Genomic DNA, 27573 nt, shown 5'->3' on the forward strand with positions numbered 1-27573 from the left:
CATGGACTAAATGCTACTAATAATATTCTTGCGTATACTTGATTCAGTGGAGCAGGCTAGATGACTATTTGCCCCCGGCTCGCTTCTGAAAAGATGGCACTAAATCATCATCATGATCATCGAGGTCAGCATCCAAAGAATAGTGCAACGACACTCATTAAACAGATAATTGTGGAAGGCAATGCAATTTGACGCATCAAATGAATATGCAGCTGGCGGTACTCAAGTGATGTTGCAACTGTGTGCCTCGTCGCCTCACTTGGTTGGCGTCATGCATAAGTAGCAACAACGTTCACAAAGGGTCGCCAATGTCATCCTACGTGTGAGGAGGAAAGATGCAGTGGACTTCGGAGAAGGCAGAGTAAATTCTATGAGTGACGTAATTTTCCTGACATTCAATATCGGCCCGCTGGCAAAACCAATAGGTAAACCAATTTAATGTTGCCGTGTCCACTCTCACGACTGTCGTCTGCTCACCTTGCGCCATAACCTTATGCATTTGCACAAAATAGGAACGATGAGGATGCTATAAACAAACTTCTAATATCGGCGCCTCTCGGGGGGCTACATTGTAGAGCGCAGACGCAGAGATTGCAGATGCAAGTTGTGTGGGCGGAGCGTGTACCGAAATCTTAGTTTGTCGTCGACAGTCTGATAGAAGATAGTCGCACCTTCTACCGCATAATCGGGGCTCCTGTGCCGAAATGTACCTGCATCCAGAGAGAGCATATTCAAGACGGTAACCTGTGCGAACGAGGCGCTGCTAATAAACATGTTGTGGTCCCAGTAAGCCAGTAATTTCACTGAATGAACTTATGAAATACGGCAAATAAATGTATGAGTGACACCGTGAGCGTGCATTGTTGCTGGCAGATTAGTGTCATCGCAAATAGGAAGAAAACTATTCGCCCTTTCTCAAAAAAGGTATTTTTTCTGCTCGCCGCCTAATCATTGCCCGGTGCCCATCAGCAGGTATGTTCCATAGTTATTGAAGTCCTTATAATGGTTGGCTTACCAGAATATACTGAATAAGTAAAAAAGCAAATGCGGGTAAATGCGGTTCCCCTTTTATAACGTTTTATGACATTCAGTCTTTGCATCTTGGAAGCGCTCAGAATTGAAGAAGGTAGCCACGAGCTGTGAACCTGCATACTGTAACCATCTAACGTTACAGCGCGATTGCGCGTGAGGCTCTTCGTGCGCTTCCAGAAAGGCATGCCATGAGTCATCTCTACAACTAGTCAATGCATTATCAGCCATTCACCTAATCTAACACGAGCGATGCATTTTTTACAAGTAGGCCTACTATGATTCACGAAATATTCAGAATCATACAATACCAGCCACAATACCATGATACAAGGCACCCTGGTGTGGTTAGTGGTGCAATACAACATAATAAAGCACGGATACTGCACGTAAGCAGCAGTTATCACATGTGATATCTCACTTAACAAAACAGCATTTGTTATAGGTAAGCAAGCCGTGCTGTAAAATGCTTTGTAGAACACTGGTCCATGGCGCATTGCGATAAGGCCGTAAATGCTGCCTTTTTAGAATGCCAGAAGAATCTATAAATTACACCTTTCCCACGGATTCATAAGCGTCCCCCTAGAACATCGAAATGCCATGGAAAATTCTAGGCTGTTCTTGGCGGCTTCGTTGCAGACGGTTTCAGCGTAGATGGTGTCCTCGGAAGTGTTGGGAGTGCAGAGGAGATAGCACATCAGGACGAAAAATAGCCGGTCTCTGCCAAACAGTCGAAGTCGCTGGTGGTCTTTTTTGGGAAGGGACCGCAGCGCCATCAGTGCCAGACGGATAGACGCGGCGTGGTAATAGACTTCAATGTAGTCCCTAGTATGAACAGCTAACTCGGTGAAGCAGGGAAGCCTTTTCAGATCCTCGTCAAACTTGATACCTGGCAAGTACCTGGCGAGCTTGGCAACGAAAAGCCGGAAGATGGCGGTGGCGAACAGCGTGCCGAGAGCACCAAAATTGGCCGTGTCAGTCAGGTGTCGCGTGTAGACTGGAAGCATCGCAAAGAAGGGAGGAAGCGTGAGTGTCCCACTTCGGTAGTCGTAGAGGTCGTACCGTTGTTTTGCTACGAGGTCGCGAGTGTATGTGGTTGGTATCCGATCTCTGATTGTCGTGTTGATGCTGCCCACCGCAGCAGTGATGTCCATCCAATTGCTAAGCAGCGATGATCGGTTGGACAGGCCATGGTTCACGAGCGCCTCATCTACGACCCGCATGGTCGCCTCGTGGAACTCGACGTGGAAGTCGGCCTCGTCTACAGTGAGCTGGTCGCTGTGGTCACTCTCAGACCCACTGCGCTTTACGTGTATCAGTTGGCCGGAGATGGCGCGCACCATGGAGGAAACGTATGTGAAGTCTTCGGCCGTTGTTTCCCGGAGGATGAAACTACCAAAGGTGGATTGGCCCACAAGTTTCTCGCTCAACTGCATACACTCTGCCTGTGCGCGCCATTCACTTGCCATGTTCGTTCCTGCTCTGGTGCCCTCGTAGTCATGCCAGGTGCTCGCGAGATCCTTGCCGATGTAGCGCATCATTTGTTGCACCACGCACCATCCGAAGTAAAAATGGAGGCGCCGTTCGCCAAGTGTAGCAAAGAGCTCGTCCACCTCCTTAATGAGCTCCAAGTTTACGATGAAGACGAGCGCACTATCTGGGAGCCCCAGTTTGTCGACGACCGCGCGCCATGTTGTTGTGGGAACGTGCCTGGTGATTTGAACGAGCCTGTCGATGGGGCTGACTTGGACTTCGTCGCCTGATTGTCCCCGGTGAGCTAATAATGCCTCTAGAATGGTGTCCTCTACTTTGACGAACATTTCGTAGCTGAGCGTGGAATTTGCAGGCTTCTCGTGACCGGCATACTTAGTCTTGGTCTGCTCGAAGAAACGCGCATAGGCGCCAGCATGTATGAGTTGTTGGCGAGCGGCCTGCCACCCGCGGAGGAATGCCATATCGGGCGCGACTTCGAGTACGTTGCTCGCATTGCGCCTAGAGAGTCGTATGCGCAGCATCGCCGTTACTTGAAAGGCAGCATACACTGAAGCCACTGTAGTGATCAGGTCTGGCTCGGCGGACATGTGAGGCCATGTCACTCCCGCCAGACGGAGATGGTGGCGGAAGGCGGACAGCTCGTCGGTGCCGTCAACCAGCACCGCCGTGCACGTCTGGTAGAAAGCGGCAACCATCTGCTGTGCCGTCTGCGCCTGGGAAGGAACGAGCACCCGCTGGAAGATCGAGTGCACGTGCGCAAGGAATTCTTCAAGGTGACTTCGGTACACCGACTGGTTCTGAGTCTGCGCCCAGCCACTGCATACATGCGCGTAGAAGTTGACGCATGGATCTCGAGTTTTGTCCACGCTAGCAGCCAGCAGGGAGTCCAGCGCAGTGCATGCAGCCGTCGTGCAGACGGTGTTGTGTAGGTCTGTGGGCACCGCGAGCACCAGTATGGCGGTGAGTATTGCGCACAGAGCGAGCACGGCGACCGCGACCACCACGTAGCTGAACAGCAGCTCCCTCTGCTCATGCGCATCGTGAACGACGAGGGAGCGAGACTCGAAGAGCTTGGTTCGCGTCGTGCCAAAGGTATCTGGATCCGCAAAAGATAGGTTGACCTGATGAGGGGTGCCTCTCCGGCAACTTGTGGAGGACCGGAAGCCGGCATCAGATCTGTGGCTTGATCGGTCGTCGTCAGTCCTGGTAAGCGACGTTCCCGTGCGAGAGTCAACCGATTGGCCCGGCAGTGAGATGCTGCTGCTCGTAGAGGACGTAGGGCCTGCAAAACAGGTTGCATACTTTTGTGCGAGAATTCCATATTTCGCTGACAAGCGGCGCCACTACTAAAGGAAAGCGTTGCGCTCAGAAGCACTAAGCGTTCAGCGCAGTGTTGCCAACCGTATTAACCATTCCGTAGGTTTATGATACGTAGAATAATTTTAGGAATTAGTCATTTTTTTGGCAAAATCGAAAGATTTCATTGAGATATTATCATTTACACCTCAGCTCTTGCCATTCGAACGGAGGACGCCTTGAGTACAAAGATTTTGTTCTCGTTTCGCGCACTATAGTACAGACTTTAATTCGGCATACTAGTCCGGACTATAGATTAGTCAATATTATCATTAATATGCATGTAAAAGAAGAACTTCGTGGCAAACTAAAGGTTTTGAAAAAAATATTCTACGCATACCTCGGCGCAGGAGTTAGCATCCATAATTTACTACTAGGACCGAGTGACAGTAGACTCATACCCTGCGCCAACAGCCCGAGCAGCTGTGGATGCGATTGACCCGTCTCGGAAAGAGGCTGCTCGGTTGTTCTTGGTGCATCGCTTTCGGAGGGTGATGCATCGACCAAACGTGACTCAACCTCGAAGCTGGCCCTTCGAGCGTGTGCCGCCTTCCCTGTTTTGGTGCTACTAGTGGTCACTTCGTACGAGGTGTTTGTTGAAGGCTCGCTTGATTTGCTGGTCTGGTTCAGCTCGTGCTCTTCAGTGCTCTCAGGCGCAGGGTTGTTTGCTTCTTTCTGCGAGAGAAAAATTGGAGGACGCTTAAGCTTCGCCTTCAAGAGTGGGACGCGACAGCGTTCCCGTCGACCCGCCAAGGGGTCGACAATGCGCTACGGCACAGCGATCACTGACGATGCGCCCCGCATCGGACTTAGCGCCCACCTATCACGCGGTGAGCGTCGAGCAACGCAGCGTTCGGCGCGGCAACGAAACGTGCGCCTGAGCGAACGGAACGAACCAAACAACTCGGTGTCTCGGAGGGGAAACGATCTACGCCAGCCAAACGTCGTGATCGGCACGGGCAGAGAGATAGATAGTGATCTAAACCGGGAGCACGGCGAAGCGTCGTCAGGGGAGAGGGAGTCCCGCGACGCGCCTGGCAGCGGTCCCAATGCGCGCGCGGCGCGCCTCCTGTCGGGGCAGCGCCGTACATTGAGAGGCGGTCTTCTGTGTTCGCCGCAAGATGGCTCTGCGTGTGCGGAAAGCGCAGAAGAAATGCAGCGGAAACGCACTTCGCAACTCGTGTAATTGTGACTTCTGTACGTTACAGGTTCATAATTACCAATATACACCGCAGTATAACTTTCCACGGCTCGTTTCGAAGGCAACACCGCATTCACTAGAGGCGCGTTTGCACCGCTTGGAAGCATCGAACTCGTGGCTGAGTGGTAGCGTCTCCGTCTCACACTCCGGAGACCCTGGTTCGATTCCCACCGGGCCAATCTTGGAAGTTGCTTTTTATTTATGAAGCGCCTGCCGTGATTTATCGCTCACGGTCAACGCCGCAAACGCCGACACCCGACGCCGACGACACCGGCTTTTCTGCGACACGAGCTCCTTAACGCTATCGCGTTAAAACACAGTGACTCTGCTCAAGCGTGAAATCTGTAATAGCGAAAAGGTGAGATGGTTTAGGCTTGGCGCAACCTAAGCAGTCTAGAAGGAATCTCATGCAGACGGATAGTAGCGCACCCATGGTAGCCACTGTGACTATGGCGCCGGACTACTGCGGTCGAAGTCGCGGGTGCGATGCCTGCCGCGGAGGTCGCATTCCTATTGGAAAATGCGAAAAACGCTCGTGTACGGTGCACTGAGTGCACGTTAAGGAAACCCAGGTGATTAAAATTATTTTGGAGTCTCCCAATACTGCATGCCTCATATTTAGATGGTGGTTTCTTGCTGCCTAGAGCCAGCATTTTGTTAAATACAGAGGGACAACACTGCGGTTTTATGTCGCGTCAGTTATTAAACGTGTCTTTAAGCAACGCACTGTAACTCTTTCATCATCGATGATTGTTCTAGAAGCAGATGACCTAGGATGGAACCGTGCCTCAGTCGCCATCTGCTTTAAAGTTTTCTTTATTCATTTAACGACGCCTATGGGGCTGTCCTCCTTTTATCTCGACGACATGAATTTTAGGTGTTCAAAGAAAACTTGCATTTTCAAACGAAATACATGCTCAGATGTATCTGTGATTGTGGACCTCCACTAAAAGTATTATATCGCCAGTTTTGTTGCCGTCGCACGTTTTTCTGCAAGGTAACACGCCTGTGCATTGCGAAGCGTGATTCTGCGGTGTGTTCTTCAAACTAGAGCACAGCGTCTTGTACGCTAGAATGCACATGCATTTCGCCAATTTCTCAAACCAGCGTCTCTGCGAGAATATTGGAACATGTATTTTGCTCCCTTATTCCTAAATTTCCAACCTCTGTGAATTGCTTGCCCCCCAACCAGCATGACTTCCGTAAAGACCCGTCTTCTAACACCCAATTACCACATTCTACAAATGGCATAAGCTCTAATATTGATCAAAACATTCCAGTTGATGCTCTCTCTTTAGATTTCGAAAAAAGCGTTTGACGAGCGCGTTGAGAGGATTGGTGCGTTTTGATTTGGCCTTACTTAGGCTCAGTTAGAACGCAGGCTAGAGCATGGGCGGTTGAGGAACGGCTGGATAACACAGGCTTTCGAGAGCGAGAGCGAGATTGATTCGGCATGGCGGTTATGCCCTCTTCCCTCACACAACGCCCGGCGCTCCACTGCGACAGCTAGTCCCTTTCGCCCACTCTGCTGCGTCGAGGCATCTCCAAGACCTACCCTGTTCTGCTTCACGCCTGATACCTCCTTCAATTCCTGTCCTCCTGCAACCTCTGCTGGAAAGCGGGAGACTTTCTTGACGTCCTCTTCACATGCCCTACCTTACCGCACCCTCCATCTATTCCCAACAACGGCGGAGTCATATTGGGAGACTCTCTTGGCCAGCTCCGCTGCTACAGACCAACGCCGTGTCATCGCCGACGCCCTGAAGCGGATAGACCTTCAAGGGCTCCCCCTTTCTCTATAAAGGCGGACCCCTATGGGCTGCCTTGTACCACGTAAGGGGCACTTTGGCCCCCTCTTCATTGATGTTTTCGCTACCGCCACCGTCGAGGCACGCTCGTGCTGTGGCGTCGCAGCCAATGGGAACTCTGCCGAGGCGCGCTCATGGCGTAGGGTCCGAGCCAATGAGAACCCAGGTGCCATTTTGCTGCAACAGACACCAGACGCCGTCTTTTTCGCACAATGAGCCATTTTATGCTTTTGTATCAAATGCGAATAAAATTGCAGATGCATGCCAATATGAGCGACTAATGCGTAACAGACAGCGTAGCTGTGCTAGCGACTTCTCCGAAATATGCGCCTGTCTTGACACTGCGCGAAATCTACCCGAGAAAATGCGAATGTTTCACAGCATCGCGCACGATTATTTCCCTACACCCGAGTCTTTTCAATTGTTTCGCGATATCTCGAGCTTAGTACTTGTATGGTCTTCGGTATATCCGACGCATGTTCCTGTATTATGCGCGAGCCCAACCAGCGTCGCGCTCTGTCTTCCAACGGCCTCGTAGGATTGCATTGGTGGTTGTTAAGAGGACGGTTTAGTTCGGGATCTCCCACCTAGCTAAATGGGGAATGAGAAATTCTTTTTCTCGGCAACCACTACAGTATATTTTATAAAGTGTGCTGTATTTGAAAGACGAAGTTAGAATGTAGAGGCTATCACTAGCGAATTGTGGATTTAGCGAATCAGTTTTTTGTAAGACTTCTTAAAAATCGAAAGTTTTCAGAAAACGGATCTTACAAGTTTACAACTCCATAGTTCGGTAATTAAAGAAGATATCGGAATTCTATCAATTGCATTTAATAGCAGATCTAAAGCGAATAAAATACAGTTATCTCAATTATACCACTGATACGTGAATAGGACCTTTGCAAGAACCTTGTAACCAATGTAACAAATTCCTGTTAGATATAGTATGATATACCAAACTTATTCACTTTAGATTCTCTGACGGATTCAGTTCACAAAACTACAATATATGTTCTTAGTGCATAGCTACGCATCTATAGACTTCATGCTTCTGCTCTTTTTAACTTAGATTTTTTAGAAATATATGTAAAAACATCCAGCCCTATAATCAAGATTTCGCTTCCAACAGTCACTAGACTTTAACTGTGCGTCTAAGGGCCAAGAAACTTCATTAAAATCGGCGAAGGGGTTATCTCAGCAAGACATTTCTGCGTGTTACATGTATTTGAAAAGAATTTATTCAGAAACTCCTCGGTAAGTTGTCTAATGAGCTGAAGCATCGTGCAACTTGCTCATCTCCACGCAGTCCGGTGTGATTATCAATATTAAGAAACTTGATTTGAAGGGCATAAATTCTTATCAGCCGTCATTAGTCGTAATAAGTCTCATCGAACATGATCCGACCCTTATCAACCCTTATCGGCCCTTGTCAAGATAAATTCCCAACGAAGCTGTTGCAAAACCATTATTACAATTGCTGAGGGGGGCATGCAATGCTTTATTGACGGTTCGGATGCTTGTCTTGAGCTGGCTTTTTATTGAAAGGTATGGCGTTTTGTGTGTTGTATGCGTGATTCCAATGAATGTATGCACTGCTCGCGTCACTTCCTGACCGCTTGTAGCCTCTGCCCTACGTGGGTATGAGTCATTGCGTTTAATAGCGATAGCTCTACTACTCCAGGTACAAACCCAGAAAACGACTGTTTCCGTTAATTTGACCTTCGAGCTCAGGCAAGGTCAAACTGGGACTTAGCCTGCCACTATCAGCGGCTGCGGCGTGCGCCACCTGGACGCCCACATCATTAAAGTGATCTGGGATGCGGACTAAGTGCGCGGTCGCGAGGGTCTCATCTTCAAAGCGATCTGCGATGTGTACAAAGTGCGTCGAGTGCCGGTAGCTTCGTATGCGCCGTGCTTCCGACGCTTGGTTCGCGCTGATGCGAGACGCAGCGTGAAGGTCGATTCGCTCGCTGCTGCTGCCGCACCAAGCAGTGTCTCTGTGTTGTATTGTCGAGCAATTCTAGATGCACTAGTTGCTGACGGCGCCGAGCAGCATCTGTGTCCTTTCCCAAAATGTAAAACCGTACTATCGCTCGACATAGTGTATTTAACCGCGTTCAGTCGTTGCAAATGTATTTTGAAGCTAAACATTTCGACAGAATTGCCTGTCTGGTTGGGAAATTGATTAGAACTTGAGACTGACTCCAACCAAATAATTTGGTTGGAGTCAGTCTCAAGTTCAAATGTATTTTGCTTGCTTACAGAGTTACAGAGTATGGGCTATTGTTTAGGGGGATATATTAGCCATTGCATTCGTCTTATGTGACGGACACACAAATTTCTCGTTGGGTGGACATAGGAATGCTTACGCATTTAATAGGTGGCATCGGAGCTGGGTTCCAGTTAACGCTTCCTCTTTAAAGTTGTACCACTTGTGGTTGTACCGCAGAACACGCCATGCGCAGCGTAAGTGGGCACAGTTGCGCTACGCCGGCGAAAAGTGGACTCTCCTACAGTCTAGCGTCGAACTCAGTCACCATGACTGGCGGAGTTCGGCGAGCTTTGGCGTCGTCGGTGCTGTAATAGAACATGCCGAAGCCGCTAAACAAGAGTGCATCGTGCGATAGCTTGCCTGGGCTGTAGTGTGATCTGTTGGTGTAGCCTGGAGTCACTGCTGGCAAGCGGAGCCATAATGGTGCAACAGTGTCTCGGGGATAAGCAGTTATGGTTGTCGGAGAGGTCGTGCATGTTCGTGTGGAGCTCTGCGATTGCTTGCGACACTTTTTACAGCAGAGCTGTATGTGGCTAAGGCAGATCGTCCGCGAACCAGCTTGTTGGTGCCCCTTGGCGCTACCGCGCGAACACGCTCGTGCCACTGTTCACGCACTCATCGTTTGCCGTCTCCTTCCACAGGTGGCTTCGTTGCCGCTCATCATTCAGCGTAGAATTTCACTTCTCTTCTGTCGTCGTAATGGGGAGGCCGCTAACACGGTGATATTTGTCATTGCTTAAGGGCCTATGAGCCATTCATTGCAAGATGGAACTTCCTTCATGATAATCAACTATCATCATCGGCAATGGCTCGAGCACCGTCTTCTGCCCCAGCTGCCTCTGCGGCCACTCATAATTCCAGCGTGTAATTTCATTTTTCTTCCGACGTCGTAAAGGGAACCAGCATTAAATTTTTTGTGACGGTGGAATGATGCATTGCTTAAGGGGGCTGAGCCATTTATTGTCTCACGTGACGGCGAATCTAATAACAGAGGTGTTGCGATAATGTTTGTGCGTAACTATCGCCATGGTGACCACCGGTCAGAACAATACGTTTTTTTTTCCTTAACAATGCCAAAATGCTTGTGTGTCTCTGTGTTGTAAATTTAAATGTCATCCAGCTTCACAGATTGGAATGGCTGCCGAATGGTTACGCATGAAATGCTTTTACCTCCCGTTTTGGGTAACCTTCAAGTGACCTTGAGTCAAAAGAAGCCAGAGCCCTTATCCGGTCATTGTCAACCAGCCTAGACTTAAGGAAATGTGGTCTCTAGCCCGCAACCCTTTGTACAGGATTGCATTACATACGCTGCCCAAACAGTTACAAAAAATATCGCTGCCGAGTTCTTCCTAATGTTTATTCACAATATCACTCAAGCTGTAACTTCTACTGCGCCGAAGTTTTATTTGTCATTTCCAATAGGCGGCGTTCAAAAGGCAGATACCGTGCACCATACACTTGATTTTCATATTTTCGCAATGAGACAGGGTTGCCTATGCTCTCTTCAAGTCCAGGGCGCGGGTATTGCGTCGCCTCATTCGAGAGATGGCGCCATCCTGCGTGACCAGGCCGAGAGCATCCGGTGCGCCGCCGATGACTGTGACATGGTTGTGACGATTGTGAGTAATCGTCGTAATTACTCCAACGAATCTGCTCTGCCGGTAGCCATGTCGTCCACCTACTCTCGATTACGAGAGAGCCGGCACTTACCTACCGCGTTGGCATTTATTATGTGCGCTGCCAGCGCTCGGTTGGTAAAACATTTTTTACTGCGAAACTCTTTGTGGCAATATTCTGGCGCATCTTTTCTCCCTGGATAGACGAACAATTTTTCATACGTGGGCCTACCTCGAAGATAGTGCAATGCCGGGCGGACCCGCGGCGGAGGCGAAGGAGGCGTTAAGCACTAGTGCTTGCAGATGTTCGTCAAACTGGCTATCCGGTTTAAACGGAGTGAAGTCAATCCGGTCTCGGAAACCGCTTATTTGGTTATCCGGATTTGAAGAAATGGATATTGAGGATATCCGGTTTAAATAACTTGTTAGACGGATATTCGAATATTCGACTCTACTAAATCTTCCCGCTCAATTTAATCCAAGCGGCTGCTGTTTTAGTCCAAGCGCCACTGAACCTAACTCAGCTGCCACACATTTAATCTCAGCGCCAAATTATTTATCTACGCACCCCATATATTATTCCTGACGCCAGTGAATTTAATCCAAAGTAAAGATGCATTTGCGGAGGTGTTCTAGGATGTTCAAAATAACGACGAAATGTTCTAATTTTGCGCGGACCTTACATAACTGCAGAACTTTTTTGATGAGCGTTGTCATGTGACAACAAAAATGTCTTTACCGGGTCATAAATGATCTAAATTATGCCCTGTTATGGGCATTACTGCCATGAACCGGTAATGTAAAACGTAGCTATTTGATGGCTTTGCTAATATGCATCGAAACAAAGGGACATCCAGCAACAAACCGATGATTTCTAACGCTGATAAAAACAGACTGAAAAGAGCGTCACGTGACCTCTCATAATTTTGTTTCCTGCAAGGCCCGTTGACAAGGATATCCAATCAACGAGCTTCGAACAATCTCTGCGATTACAACGACGTAACACATCTAAGATCACGTGGAAGAGGATGTTACGGAATCTCACGTAATTAGCCAGCATAGTCCTCATTTTCTACCATATTGACATGGCTATCAAACGATGGGCCTTCAAAGGAACCCTGTGATAATACCGTCGAATGTACTATGACAAAAGCCATTGGCCTGCGAAAGTTATCTGAGGTCACGTGATACTGTTCGCCACCTGGTCTGAGGTTCACTACGTTGGCATCATCGCATAGCTTTTTTGATTCCCGTTCGTTTGATATCGATGTCGTAATGGTTGTAAATTAACCAAGGGCTTGCGAAAGTTACGTGATGTTACGTGACTGTTCTTCACGTGGTCTGAAGTACGTGACATGCGTACGATCGCAGAGCTCCTTCGAAGCCGGCTGGTTTGATATTCATGTCAGTAGTGTGTGCAATGACCCATGAGCCTGGCGAAAGATACGTAAGCTCACGTGACACGCTTTCCCATCTGATTTTACGTTCGCAACGTGCGTACTATATCTCATAGCTTTTGAAATCCTCGTTCGTTTGATACCCCTGTCAGTGTGTTTGTTAGTCACATGTGCGCTTTCGAAAGGTAGGTTAGGACACGTGACACTATTTACCATTTGGTCTGACGCGTCTTACGCGGGTGCCATCACAGGTCTTGATCGAAGACCATTCGTTTGATATCCATGTCAGTATGGTGGGCAAAGACCCATGAACCTGGCTAAAGTTACGTGATGTCACGTGACTCTTTTCGACATAGTCAGAAGTACGTGAAGTGCGTCCGGCGCCGACCTTGTTCGAAGCCCGGTCGTTCCATATCAGTGTCAGTATGGTTGGGAATCATGCATAGGCTTGCGAAAGATACGTGAGATCACGTGACACCCTTTCCCATGTGATTTGACTTTCGGTACGTGGGTATCATCGCATAGCTTTTGCGATTCCCGTTCGTTTGATATTCATGTCCGCATGGTTTCTAATTACCCATGGGCTATCTAAGGTTACGTGATGTCAGGTGACTCTTTTTCACTTGTTATGCAGTACGCGAAGTGCGTGCCATCGCAGACATTGTTCCACGCCCGATCGTTTGATATCCACGACAGTACAGTACAACTGGGAAGCACGCATGGGCCAACGACACATACGTGAGGTCACGGGACAGCGTCTCCCACGTGATTTGACGTTGGCTACGTGTGTACCTTCGCATAGCTCTTGCGATTCCCATTCGTATTACACCCATTTCACTGTGTTTGTGAATCACATGTTGGCTTCCGAAAGTTATGCAAGGTCACGTGACTTTCTTCACCACGTGGCCTAGCGTACTCTTTGTGGGTACTATCACAGAGCTCCTTCGAAGCCAGATCGTTTGATATCCATGTCAATTTAGTTGAGAATCAGGAATGTGCTGGTGAATGTTACGTGAGATCACCTAGCACCCTCTTTCGCGTGATCTCAGATGCGTTACGTGGTCATAATCGCAGAGATTGTTGGAAGCTCGTTCATTTGCTATCGATGTCAACGGGGCTTGTAGAAAGCAAAATGATGAGAGGCAGCCAGTTTTTATTAGCTTTAGAAATCAACAGTTTATTGCTGGATGCCGCTTTGTTTCAATGCATGTCAGCAAACCCATCAAATAGCCACGTTTTGCAAGACATATTCATGCCAGTAATATAATGTCCATAGCCATGCAATATTTCGATGATGCATGGCGCGGGAAAGGCATTTTCGGAGTCATAAGACAATGCTCTTCAATAAAGCTCTTGAGTTATTAGCGAACATTGGTTAACTGCGCGAACAAACGGCATACACCACTGCGCGTGCGCGAAAAAAGAAAAGATGAAAGGAAAGAAAAACCTTGTATATGCAAAACGTGACCTACCTACGCTCGTGAATAAACTTCATCTCACTGTTGTGTAAATCAACTGAGGTGTCACTGACACAGTCTTGTCCCTTCTTTCTAATATGGCACGCCTCGAGTAGCTCTCTGGCTCGGCTATCTCGGCAGCGGCACAAAATCTTCACTTCCTTCATGATCGGCTTGCACGTGCACGCCAAGCAGTGGACAGGCAGGTGCCCATTCGTTTTATTTCTAATTGACAATTCTCATCTGATAAACTGTTGATAGGTTTTTAGCGCTGCTTGAGTTTTACCTCAATTCTACCTTCATCCTGCTTAAAGAAGATATTTACGTGCAGAAACAAGGTATATGTATAGGATCTTGCGTTGCACCTATCTTGTGCAATGTTTACTTATCGGAATTTGACAAAGTGGTAAACGAAGGGATCGATCGCGACCAGGTTGTTACCGTGTTTTTGTATGTTGACGATTCTCTTGTACTTTTAAAAAAGCAAGCCAGTCCCACGTATGACGACGCCATTGCAGATGTACTACACATTTTTCAGCGCCTTGGCAAAGATTTCACTTTCACCCGTGAACTAACAAAGGATAATAATATTCAGTTTTTAGACAGCGCTATAAGCTTCTGTGCCGACCATGTGGGCTGGAAATATACCCCAATATCCCAAAAGAAATTGTTACCCTACGATTAGGCTCATTCGAGAACGGTAAGGCGGGCAATAGCCACCCAGTGTATCTTATCAGCCTTACGAAACTCCTGCACACACAAAATACAGGAAAGCTTTGACAGGTAGATTGTAACGTTGGAAGAAGCAGGTTTCCCGCAATCAGTCATTTCAGCAGTAGTGGAGGCTGTGCTTAAGAAGATCAAGACGGAAGGCAATATTACGGAAGACGCAAGGGAGCGCAAAAATAAGAAACGTAAAGTTGTGCTTTATGTTCACAAGACTTCCCACCGCTTAAGAAAGGCTGTGAAATGGTATGGAGTTGAGATAGCGTTCTCGGCTCCCGGCAAGCTCGCTGGGCTATGCTCGCGCATAGGAAGAAGTAAAGATAGCTTCCAAGGGTGCGGAACAAAGCACTCCATTTTCCACGCAGATTGCAGTGCTGAAGTAGTTTATCAGATACCTCTATTATGCGCAAAGTTTACATAGGCCAAACAGGAAGGTGCGTGAATGTGCGCTAGCGTAAGCATGAATTACCAATTAGAAATAAAACGAATGGGCACCTGCCTGTCCACTGCTTGGCGTGCCCGTGCAAGCCGATCATGAAGGAAGTAAAGATTTTGTGCCACTGCCGAGATAGCCGAGCCAGAAAGCTAATCGAGGCATACCATATTAGTAAGAAGGGACAAGACTGTGTCAGTGACACGTCAGTTTATTTACACAACAGTGAGATGAGGTTTATTGACGAGCGTACGTAAGTCGCGTTTTGCATATACAAGGTTTTCTTTCCTTTATCTTTCCTTATTTTCGCGCACGCGCAGTGATGTATTTCGGGCGTGTACATACATGTGGTCTTTGTGGAATAATTAAAGAAGGGAATTGCGCTAAAAAAGACACGGACGAGTAAGGAGTAAGGGTAAGGAACGAGTAAGTAAGTAAGTAAGTAAGTAAGGAGTAAGTAAGTAAGGAGTAAGTAAGTAAGTAACGAGTAAGTAAGTAAGGAGTAAGGAACGAGTAAGGAGTCGGGGTTGTGTATGAAATTCCCCTGACATGTGGAAAAGTTTACATTGGCCAGACGGGCCGTTGTATAAATGAACGACTAAGGGAACACAAGCTCTCTATGGTTAACGAAAAAGGGTCAAATTTGCCCTTACATTGCGGCGCATGCCCTTTGGCTACGCCTGATAAAGCATGCCAGCCTTTGCTGGCTAGAACCAAAATCTTAAGGCGCAGTCGTAACCAGGTAGCACGTGAACTCGCAGAAGCTTTTTACATTGATAAGTCAGGTGATGATTGTGTAAGCGATTCCAGTATAAATTTGTATAAGAAAGAAAAAACGTTCTTGGTATGTGCGCCTAGGCAATGAGTAGGCAATAAGAATCTAGGTATATATATTTGTGTTCCTTCTGAATAAAATCAGTCGCGAGTTTGCGCCCGTCCATGTCCTTACTCGTCCGTGTCTTTTTTAGCGCAATTCCCTTCTTTAAGTATGTACGACCGACTCGCCCAACAACGTGCTCTCCTTTGTGGAATAAACATTAGTTGCAAGTCGGCGCCCGTCCTTGTCCCATGCTGTCTCTGTGATCCGTTTGTTCGCGCAGTTAAACATTGTTCGCTAATATGCACCAACTCGCCCAACAACAAGTTCTTCTAAACTCTTGAGTTATGTTTGGTCGGCGCAAAATTATAAAATTTCGACATTGTTTCGAACGTCTATAACACCTCCGCAAATGCGTATTTAATTTGAAATAAATTCATTGTCGTATGGATTAAAATACGTGGAGCGTACAGAATAAATTATTTGGCGCTGGGAGTTACCTTACTGACGCTTCCAATAATTTCAGGGGGACAACATGTAGTAGCATTTTAGAGAGCACAGCCATTCCGAAACATAAACTTAAAGAAGGAAAGGTAAGGAGGTTAACGAGACAGGATATCGGATTTGCATGAGTGGTTGCAGAAATAACTACAAATATAATACAAGAGAGAAAAAGAGGTAATTTGGGCCCAAGTACAGATGAACAAATGTTACCAGAGTATCCGAGTATCCGGTTACTAATCACCGAATAATCGATAACTCCGGTTATCCGGTTTTCAAATTCGAATAACCGGATAACCGGTTTTTCCGCAGAACCGGTTTGATGTTGCTACACTATTAAGCACTTCCCACAAATGGGACCGTCCCGAAGATGGTGCAATACCGGGCGTACCCGTGGTGGAGGTGCAGTTCGCCATTATGGGTCTCACATTCACAGATTCGCTGGTCATGCTTTTGACAGAGTGCAAGGGCTGTATATGCAAGCTGTATATGCCTAGGCGAAACACTCTTCGTCCGACCACAGAAACCCTGCTGTGGGAGTTTTTTTTTAGTCTTTTTTAAGGGTGTTATGAGTCATTGCATTAATCTTACGTGACGAATGGACAAATTTATCGTTGAGTAGGCATACAACTAAATCTAGGTATTATTGCAGGGGATGGACACAGAGGGGGACAGGGTTAAGACAATATCATCATGACATAATTAAAGAAGTTGTTTTAGAGCAAAGCTGTAAAAGAACTGTAACTGTAAAAAACTGTAAAAACTGTAAAAGAATACCTGGGCTAAAGGCTCGCCGTCCGACCACAGAAACCCGCCGGTGGAAGGTGCGGCGTGCTGTTGGCAACGTCGATATAGCGTCGTTTCTCTATCGCAGCAAAGCCCGCGCGTAGCATTGTCTCACCGACTTTGCAATGAGTTCAAATATGTGTCTATGTCTTTAGTTAAATGAAATATGGGGTCCCTGTGTGTCACTTGGTAACTACAGTGTACAACCGAGCCATAAACAGTATCAATAACGCATTACGAAACACAAATGGGCAACATGTTTCGGAAATACTTTGATGAACCCGCTGTATTAACACAATGAACCGTAGATTGCACCCCTCCATGATAGTGATTATGCAAAGCCCAATGTGCGGCATTTCAAATGAACAATATAAACCCAAGCCGAACGTGTGCGTAAGCTCATTAAGAAACATAAAGACGTAACCAATAATTGAGAAAGAGTATAACGAACCGTCGAAATTAACCCAATGATAAACATCGGCGCCGCACATTTCAGCTTCGCTGGTTTACCATCAGTACGGGGCACATGGGCGGTGTTTCTATGCGTTGTGGTTTCTGCGCAATCTTTAGAACAACTCCGGGCTTCTTAATGCCAGGCACATTGGCTGCATGCTTGCCCTTCTACGCCCTTTTGCGGTGCGAAATGTATTGTGAAAGGAATACCGCACAGCCCATCTGGCACTGTGTGGGTGCTCTCTCCAGGCTTCTCATTCTCGTGTGTTTCGAAATGCTTTGATAATAAAAACATAAGCGTGCTCACCGAGCGGAACGAGCCGAAGAGCGTTTGTTTGTCTCCTGCAACCGAAATGCTGAGAAGACGATCAGGAACACTGTATGCTAAATTAAAAACCTAATTATGGAATTTTACGTGCCAAAAACAGGAGTGAATTGTGAGGCACGCCGTAGGGGATGGAATTTTGTACCACCTAGGATTCGTTAACATTCATCTAAGCCGAAGGACACGGTGTTTTCGCATTTCGCCCGCATGGAAATGCGGCCGCCGTGGCCAAGATTGCATCCCCCAAGCTTGTGCTTAGCAGCCCAACACCATATCCACTGAGCAACCGCGTCGGGTACACTGCATGTTCTGTGATTGTAAACGTGTAAGCTTAGGCGACATTATTCATGTATGCTAACTGTTCGTAATATTTACTTTTGCAAGTTTTAATGATTTGAACTGTGCTTTGAGGGCGTTTGAGTTTATAAATGCAGACAAATTTGCACAGCAAATTGAACTTCCGCAGGCTAGGCACACCGTTGGATCACAGCGCCCTTCTGCCAGCGTCACCGCCGAAGCGACCACGGTTCCCCCATTGTTTTCCTGTACGAACGACACGCTAGCCCATTCGAGTGCACCATTGCGAAACACTCCAGAGGGAAATCTTTGCCGATCCTGGCGTTGCCAGCGCGGCTACAGTGTACTGTAGCGCTGCCTGTGGCGACGAGCGACCACGTAGACCGGTAAAGTCTCGGACTCTTGCAGGAGAGGAAGAACCTACACTCGATCTCTTAGCGTAGCATTCTTTTATAATCTCCTTCGGAACGCTAGCCCGTGCCGGAGCGTGCCAGCCGCTCGTGCCTCGTGTAGACGCGAGCGTCTGCGTCATCTCTCGTGCGACGCCGATGCTGCTGCCGCTACAGAGGGCTCCCCCCGCCTAGAGAGGAGGAAAGTTCGACGAAAGATGGAAAGTCCACGTGACGCGGCGTGTCTTGGCGTTGATCTTGAGTGTCACGTGCGCAGGCGGCAGCGAAGGATGCAGCAGGGTCGCGTCGTATATTGGTGGAGCTGAGGGCGCGGGTGCTTCGATGTAGGCGGGTTTGACACGTTCCAGGGCAATTGTGTCTGATCCGCCGTTGACATTCACAACAAACGTCGTTGGACGATGCTCTAGAACACAATATGGCCCAAAGTAGTATGGCTGGAAAGGCTTCCGCATGGCACAGTTACGCACGAAAACGGGGGTAGCAGAGGTCAGTGCGGGAGAAACGTACGGGGACCTTCCTTCTTTTGAACGTGTAGGCACGTGGCGTATCTTTCTGAAGAAGGCTTGCAGTTCGGCAACTTATTCGGCAGGTGATGGCATAGGCGTTTTGGGGGTGGCGACAATGAAATCGCACGGAAGGCGTAGGTGAGTGCCGTAAACTAGCTCAGCACAGGAGCAACCTAGGTCCCTCTTGAGTGCGGCTCAGATGCTAAGTAAGACGAGGGGCATATGCAGGACCCACTTCTCCGGCGATTCATGTGCCATAAGGGAGGCCTTGAGATGCCGGTGAAAACGTTCAACTAGTCCAATGGACTGCGGGTGGTAAGCAGTTGTGCGAAAACGTGTCGTTCCGAGTAGTTTGAGTAGCTCGTTGAAAAGTGCTGAGTCAAACTGCCGACTGCGATCCGTGATTATTGTGGATGGGCAGCCGAACCTTGAGATCCACGTAGACACGAAAGCTGCTGCAACAGTGGGCGCTGAGATGTCAGATATAGGTGTAGCTTCTGGCTACCGTGTATAACGGTCGATGCATGTCAGTATGTAGCAGTAACCTTTCGAAGCTGGGAGAGGACCGATGAGGTCCAGGTGTACGGTGTCAAAACGAGCATCCGGTGGAAGAAAAGACTTGGCAGGCGGAAGCGGGTGACGCTGGATCTTCGAACGTTGACACGACAAACAGCAGCGAACCCAATCGCGAACTTGCGCGTTTAGCCGAGGCCAAACGAAACGACTGGAAAGAAGCTTCTGTGTCGCGCGTATGCCAGGGTGCGACAGGTTGTGCACAGTTTCGAATAGACGTCTGTGAAGGGATGCCGGAATGTATGGTCTAGGTGTGTCGTTAGAAGGGTCACAGATGACGGACGTACCATCTGGGGTCACAAAAACGTCTTCCAGTTTCAGGGACGTTGACGAATTCCGTAGTGTACGAAGTTCAGTGTCGTCACGCTGTTGACTGGCGAGTAAGTCGGCCTCGATGATGAAAGGTTCCAATGTTAACGTGGGAACGACATTGATACGACTCAGAACGTCGGCTGGAACGTTGTCGCTGCCCTTGATGTGGCGGAACGTTGTTGTAAACTCGGAGATGTAGGAAAGGTGTCGAATCTCGCGGGGCGAGTAACACGACGCCGAGCGATTCGTTGCGTGCACAAGGGGCTTGTGGTCAGTCAAGACAGTGAATGCACGGCCTTCTAGGAAATGGCGAAAATGCTTGATAGCCAGGTAAACAGCGAGTATTTCACGGCCGAACACGCTTTAGCGGGACTGCGCAGGCTTCAGTCTCTTGGAGAAAAAAGCGAGTGGATGCCACGCATTGTCGATGAATTGTTGCAGAACGGCACCAACGGCGGTGCTAGAAGCGTCGGTCATGATGGCAGTGGGTGCGTCTGGCTTTGGGTGTTTAAGCAGCGTGGCGTCGGCGAGGGCAGCCTTGACTCCTGTGAAAGCGTCGGTGGCCTCTTCAGTCCACTGAAGCACTTGTTTGCGTTTGTTTACCAGGAGAGCGTCTAGCGGAGCCACAAGTCGTGCGCACTCGGGAATGAATCGGCGATAGAAATCGACAAATCCGAGAAATTGGCGAAGCTTGGTGAGTGTGGTCGGTCGGGGAAGATTTTCGATGACGTGAATCTTGGACGGCAGAGGTCGAATGCCGTTAGCGTCGACGATATGACCGAATTCACTCTTGGCGGCGTTGATGACAATTCCTTTACTGGAAAGGCGTGAAAACAACAACCGCATGTGGTGAAGATGTGCTTCTGCCGAAGAGCTTGCGACGAGAAGATTGTCAATGTATGCAAAAACGAAAGGCAGACCTCGGGTGACTGAATCTATGAAACGCTGAAAGGATTGGCCCGCGTTCCGTAAACCGAAAGGCATGCGGAGAAATTCGAAAAGACTGAAGGGTGTGGTGATGGCGGTCTTGGGAATGTCTTCTTCAGCGACCGGTAGTTGATGGTAGGCGCGAACGAGATCGATCTTAGAAAAGATCGTCGCACCATGCAACGCAGCCGTGAAGTCCTTAATGTTCGGTAAAGGGTAGCGATCAGGAACTGTGACGTTGTTTAGTGCCCGGTAATCGCCGCATGGGCGTCAGTCTCCAGTCTTCTTAGGCACCATGTGAAGTGGTGATGCCCAGTTAGCGGAGGAAGGGCGGATGATGCCAAGTTGCAGCATGTGTTCCAACTTGGCGCGAGCGATCTTGAGTTTCTCCGGGGACAAACGCCGGGGTCGGAAATAGACCGGTGGGCCGGAGGTGACGATGTGATGGCACACGTCATGCTGCACCGGTTGCGTCCAGTCCGGCAGGCGCGTCAAAGTGGGAAACTTGCGTAGGAGCGCGGCGAAAGGTTCGTCCAACATGGCAGAAATAGGCGCTATGGGCGGTGTGCTTGATGATGGGACGCCAGGAACGGATAGCTGGGTCACGGAGTCGATGAGACGGCGTCGTTGGATGTCCACAAGGAGTCCGTAGTTATGCAAGACGTCTGCACCAATGACTGCATGACGGACGTCTGCAACCAGGAAAATCCAGCGGAACGATCGTCGAAGGCCAAGGTTTAGCATGATGGAACGCGACGCGAAAACTGGAATCCTGGTGCCGTTGACGGCTTGCAAAAACGACACAGGTGTCGCCTTTCGGTCGGAGTGCTGGGCGGGGAGAATGCTGACGTTAGCACCTGTGTTGACTAAGAATCGTTGTCCCGTAACTCTGTCCGTCACGTAGAAAAGGCGACTTGTGTGTGTGGTCTGGCCCAACACACAGGGTTGGCCGGCCTGTTTCCCTGCCAAGCGCAGGGACGCCGACAGTGACGAGCATCGTTTCCAAAACGGCGGTGGTAGTAGGAAACGCCAGGCGTTGTAGTTGAGGTTTCATTGCGGGTGCCCGTGCGTCTTGATCTGCTGGAACTACGGCTGCGTGGGCGACGAGATGTGCGGCGATGTTCCGCTCCACAGATGATGCGTTCCAGGCGCTCACACAAGGAGTCGAATGGAGATTGCACTGCGGAAGAGCAGGGAAGAGTTTGCAGAGTGGTTGTATTGTCACCCGGAGACGGTGACGTGGCTGCGATGGTTGGGGTGGCTGCTTCCATGACTTTGTCGGCCAAAGCGGCAAGTCCGGTAAGGTCCATGGTAGAGGCTGTCGCCAGGACCATCTGCACGTTAGCCGGGAGTCGTTGCAAAAACAATTCGCGCAAGAGGGTGTCGTCGATGAATCTCACGTTGTTTCCGAGCAGCTGGCTCATTCGGCGAAGAAGTTGACTAGGGTGTCGGTCGCCGAGTTCGTCAGCGGACAGAAGCTGCTGGATGCGAGAACGCTGTGAGGCTGCTGTGCGCTGTAGCAGTGCTGTCTTGAGATCGTCATAGGTGGTGGCAGACAATGGGGAATTCAACAAATCTGCTACCTCGTCAATGGCGGCGGGCGAGAGCGCTGCGACGGCGTAATGGAACTTCGAAGCTTAAGAGTGGATACCAGCGACTTAAAATTGCGCTTCGGCCTGAAGAAATCATGGCGAAGGATGCTGGTCCCAGTACTGTGGGAGGCGGACAGCGATGGCGGAACAGGAGGGCTCGCCGCGTTCCTCGGAAGGATTCTGTCCTTGAGCTCTCGAAGCGTTGGTCTGGTCCATGGTCGTCTCTACCACAGGAGCGTATGGCAGTATCACGTCCGGAGTCACCAAACTGTGGCGACTAGCGACCACGTAGACCGGTAAAGTCTTGGACTCTCGCAGGAGAGGAAGAACCGACACTCGATCTCTTAGCGTAGCATTCTTTTAATAGTCTCCTTCGGAACGCTAGCCCGTGCCGGAACGTGCCAGCCGCTCGTGCCTCACGTAGACGCGAGCGTCTGCGCCATCTCTTGTGCGACGCCGATGCTGCTGCCGCTACAGGCCTATCCGACTACGCCGGCCGCTGCCTGGCACGCTGAAAACGTCAGACTATATATTATAGCTCCTTCAACGGTGCATTTGGAAGGCGTGCAGCGCGGCACATAGACTTCAACTGACGCTCGCGGACCCTCGGGCTGCACCGGTCGATATTGTGTTTTCATTTTTTTTCTTTGCGAAGCATTTCTTGGCGCACATTTCTCACTATGACCATATCTATTTATCTATCTAGCCGCGTTCGTGTTGGTGTCCTCATGGTTATTTTCTTGACTTGGTGGTTGCCAAAATTCGTATTGTATGACAAGAATGTATGACGAACATAAATGTTCGGTCATGAGATGCGTGTCACGTGGGTCATTAAACAGCCGCCTAAGTCTCAGTGCTCTCATGGTAATTGCGTTAACTTGGTAGGCTTCCCGTACACTGCTTCGCATAATATTGTCTCTCACAGTGGGTGCAATCTGCCGCCTTTTCTCTTAACTGCCGTTTCTCTTACTGTTCCTTTAATAAAGCTTAGATTTATGCACTGAAGCACCAAGTTAACTAGGAGGCCAATGCATTACGTTGGACATTTAGAGAAATGATATATAGGAATTGCTGCAATCCAGAGACCTCGTTCCAAGAGGACACGCCTTGCGGATTCACAAGCTGCACTTCGTAGATTAATATTTTTGCCCTAAATAATTAATTCACCACCTAGCATAATTACGTTTATTATTCAAGTAAGCATTTTGATTGCGCGTAGATGTAACCATCGAGTAATTGAGGTGAAGGGTTAAAATTCTGCTATATATATATGCAGTAAAAGCTCGTTAATTCGAACCGCAAGGGGAAGCCGCTTCAGTTCGAATTAACGAAAGTTCGAACTAATGAAAGTGAAGGAGGGCAACAGTACACTGCGATTTGGAAGCAGTAGGGCATGTCAGAAATTTGGCGTGTCAGAACTGATGGCGTGTGCCGCGGGCACACGCCATCTTCAAGTCGAAGCTCTGGGTCCGACTGTGCCACACCACCGATGTCCACCGAAACGAACGTTAGCCGAGGCTTAACACCATCTCAATGAATCGCGACGGCCGATACCTCCTAAGCTGAAAATAGAGGTGCACAACCGATGAATACTGCCGAGACAAAGACGCTGAACATGTGAAGGTGGCGAAGGCCCTGATTCGTTGGTTCTTAATTGCAAGCGCAGCTGCCACGTACTTGATTCGCTGTGTTTTGGAGCTTGCCGTGCCATCTCCGCACAACATTAGCAGCTGTACAAGATTTGCAAAGCCTCCGAGATTCGCAACGGGCAAGAAGTCTCGGAGGTTACGTAGAACGGAGAGGCGGCAGCCGCCGCTGCCTTCTGGCTGACCCCGCGTCGGTTAGATTTTTTTCCGATTTTGCCTTCTCTCGCAGGCAGTAGGCGCGCTTCTCTGGCCGTGTGCCAGGCGAGCGTAGTTCGAATTATCCGTGAGGGAACCTTCTCGCGTTCGAATTAACGGACTTTTTGATACATAGACTTCTGTGGAGCTTGGCCGGACCAAATCGTACAGTTCGAATTATCCATAAATTCGAATTATTGAAGTTCGAATTAACGAGCTTTCACTGTATATATATAGATATATATAGCACATTTTTTATATATATATATATATATATATATATATATATATATATATATATATAATTTCGTGCAGCTAAAAACATCATCGACGATTACGATACACCTTAATGCGAAATTTGAGGGTAGCTGTATGCGTGTTTTCATTTCGCGATATATTGGCTGGCGTGGACCATCTGTCTTGTGCGGCGCCTTGAAAACGGAGTGCTGTATGGCGTGACTCCCTCGCTGATGGGTAGATCGCGAGAGGCGACGCGTGGGCGCAATTCATAGCAGCCGTTACCGACAGACATCTGCTTATGCAGCGCTTTGTTTCCATACAGACGACGTGCGCAACTCTGGTGCCATCTTGTACCCATCGCCGCCGCAAAGTGGGTCTTGCGCGGCCCTGTGGTTTTCCTCTAATGCTTTCGCCATACCCCCCACTCCGCGTTCCTCCTTGCGCTCATCGCTGTTGCAATCTTTCATCTCGCGCTGCGCTCCTTGTTCGCTTTCAACTTTCTCTGTGTTCTTTCGGTCGGTTACGAGTGAGAATGCCGACGCTCGCTACAGGAACGGGCTCTAAAAGGGTGCTCTGAAAGCACCTTGTATAAACGAGCCTTTAATGGTGATGTATAGCACAAAGTTCGACAAAAACTCGTCAGGCGAGGACGATACATTCTCAAAATAAAATACTCACTCGCTTAAGGTTCAAACGAAAATACAGCCCATAAGGACTTTCTAGATCGCTACAAGTCCTTTCTTCAAAACGGTGATGCATCACCTACGTCAGCTTCCGGCTGTGCGTTCTCACCAACGTCCTGCGCACACGTTCTGTTGGTGGCTTCTGTTCAACTGAAATTTGGTGCCGACAGTGCCGTCAATTTTTGCTTCGGCAGGCGATTCCTAGCTGATCTCTAGCGCGGAGACTGCAAAACGCGACGTGAGCAAAAAAAAAAAAAAAAACCACGCATTGCTGGCTATGATGAACAGCGCTAAAGAAGTTTTATGCGAAGCATATTACGAGGGCTCAACCCAGCTCCTCAGGCGCGGCGGTGACCATGAAATCACGTGACACCGTGACGTCACGACAGAGAAGTGGCTTTGGCTCAACTCTTGCAAGACGGGCTGGGTGGGAATCGAACCAGGGTCTCCGGAGTGTGGGACGGAGACGCTACCACTGAGCCACGAGTACAACGCTTCAAAGCGGTACAAAAGCGCCTCTAGTGAATGCGGTGTTGCCTTAGAAACGCGCTGTTTCTAAGGCGTGCGTCTCTTGCTCAGGCGCACATTTCGTTGCCGCGCCGAACGCTGCTTTGCTCGACGCTCACCGCGTCCAATGCGGGACGCGTAGTCGCTGCCCTGTAGCCCATTGTCTTACACCCCTTGGCGGGTCGACGGGAACGCTGTCGCGTTCCACTCTTGAAGGCGAAGAAGTAATGCATGAGTTGTTTCTTCGTCTAGCCGAACCAAATATAGCCAAGCAACAGCAGTTCACCAGGCTAAACAGTGGTTCAACAACTAAAATAAAGGCTAGTATGCTTCGCATCCTGGGCTTAACCTTACCTAAGCCACAGCCATTTTTTTTATTTGAGTGAGCTATACAAAAGCAACTTTTGTTTTATACTTAATGATAACCATATTTTAAAGCAAGTTCGGTGTTCTGACGCAGGTTGCGTTGTTGGCTGTTCTGATATGTGATACCTACTACACTGCCGCACCCGCCCTTTACCGCCGCTTTGGCCACACGAAAGTTACCGCAGTCCCTTAAAATGAAGCTTTAGCTCGGGCCCAACTCCAACGCAGCCTATTCAAATACATGTAAAACGGTAAAACGCTTTTCTGACATAACCCCTGGACTGATTTTAATAAAATATGTTGCATTTGAGAGACAAAGGTAAATTCTAGTGACCGTTTCAAGCGGAATTTTGTTTTCCGGCCCGAATTTTGTTAAAAGAATTTCAAAAATGTGAAAGTTTGAAAGAGTAGAAGCACAAAATTTACAAATGATTAGCTCTGCATCAAGCACAGATATCGCGGTTCTCTAAACGGCACCTATTAGAAAATTCAAAGCGGACAAATTTTACATGTCATTTTATATCTTACGTGAATTTCTTACTTTGTGTACAAGGGTTCTGCAAAAGTTGTATTTCTATACTACTAAACTTCTTTAGAGTCATATATGTAACATATCAATATTGTCCGCTTTAGATGCACTATTAGATGCAGTTCACATACTTGCGATATCACTCTTCATTGATGAGTTACGGGGTTGTAAATTTGATAGTTTCGTTTTCTGAAGATGTGAAATTCATGCCCATTTTTAATAAAAAACTCACGATCCTAATCAAAAACTCGAAACAGTCACTAGGTATTGAGCTCGTCAACAAACCTCGTGAAATTTAGTGTAGTGGTTGCCGAGAAAAACTAATTCTCTATGTACATGTATTTAGATGCGAGCACTCGAGCTAAAGCTTCGTCTTAAACAGCTTCCAAGTAGAAGAAGAGTGAGTTGAATGAGTCTTACAATTTCCTATTTATGAAAAACATGACCCAAAATATAAGTATTGACAACGTAAGCTCCATTCAGTGGCTAGTACCTTGACGTGGGAAACTTAAATTCAAGCTCAAAATGTGGTTAACAAGCAAATCGTAACACCGTACAGGATAAAGCAGCGATAGTAAGGCGTCGCCGCAAGAACAGCTGAGTGGCCATGACCGGGCAAATTCGAATGTGTGGTAGTATGAGAATTTCTACATCATAAACTTCTCGAAATTTTCCTAAAGTCTTTTGAACACGTTCGAAAGGTAAATAAGGTTTGATATTCACAATACATCTCTCATATAAGCTCCATTTCTACAAAAATTTCTAAAAGGAATGTGCTGCGAGTACGGGTGCCCCGGGTATAAGCAGGGTTGCACTCCCCCGAAATAACGTCGTTAAAAACGCTACTCTCACCTAAAATTCTCGCAGCACATCCTGTTTGGAGACGAGATTTCTACTATGAAAGCGCTTGGAGCCTAATTTCAATCTGATCGCCACCATGCCGCAACAGGGAACTTTATATTTCGCTGGATGTCATAAGTAGCGGTCATTTGCTGTAGCCTGTCGTTAATTGTGCGATTGCGAACCGCAATATATTTGCGCCCAGCAGACGGGGGCGTCCACTTGCCTTCTCTGAAGATGAATGTAGCATCTTGCGACTGCCAGGCATGGAGAGAGTTC

The 27573-nt window shown here is 48.4% G+C and overlaps 1 protein-coding gene across 1 annotated transcript; it reads right to left on the minus strand.

Moving 5' to 3' along the window:
* Nucleotides 1–986: 986 nt before the first annotated feature.
* On the minus strand, nucleotides 987–27573 carry LOC135919218 (endothelin-converting enzyme 1-like). Its single transcript, XM_070538022.1, has 3 exons — nucleotides 27521–27573; nucleotides 4281–4554; nucleotides 987–3805 (listed from the first exon to the last, which is right to left on the minus strand). The coding sequence occupies exons 1-3, from the start codon at nucleotides 27560–27562 to the stop codon at nucleotides 1572–1574; spliced, it is 2550 nt and encodes an 849-aa protein (XP_070394123.1). The 5' UTR covers nucleotides 27563–27573; the 3' UTR covers nucleotides 987–1571.

The sequence above is a fragment of the Dermacentor albipictus genome, chromosome 4 (assembly GCF_038994185.2).
Source record: "Dermacentor albipictus isolate Rhodes 1998 colony chromosome 4, USDA_Dalb.pri_finalv2, whole genome shotgun sequence".
NCBI classification, from domain to species: Eukaryota; Metazoa; Arthropoda; class Arachnida; order Ixodida; family Ixodidae; genus Dermacentor; species Dermacentor albipictus.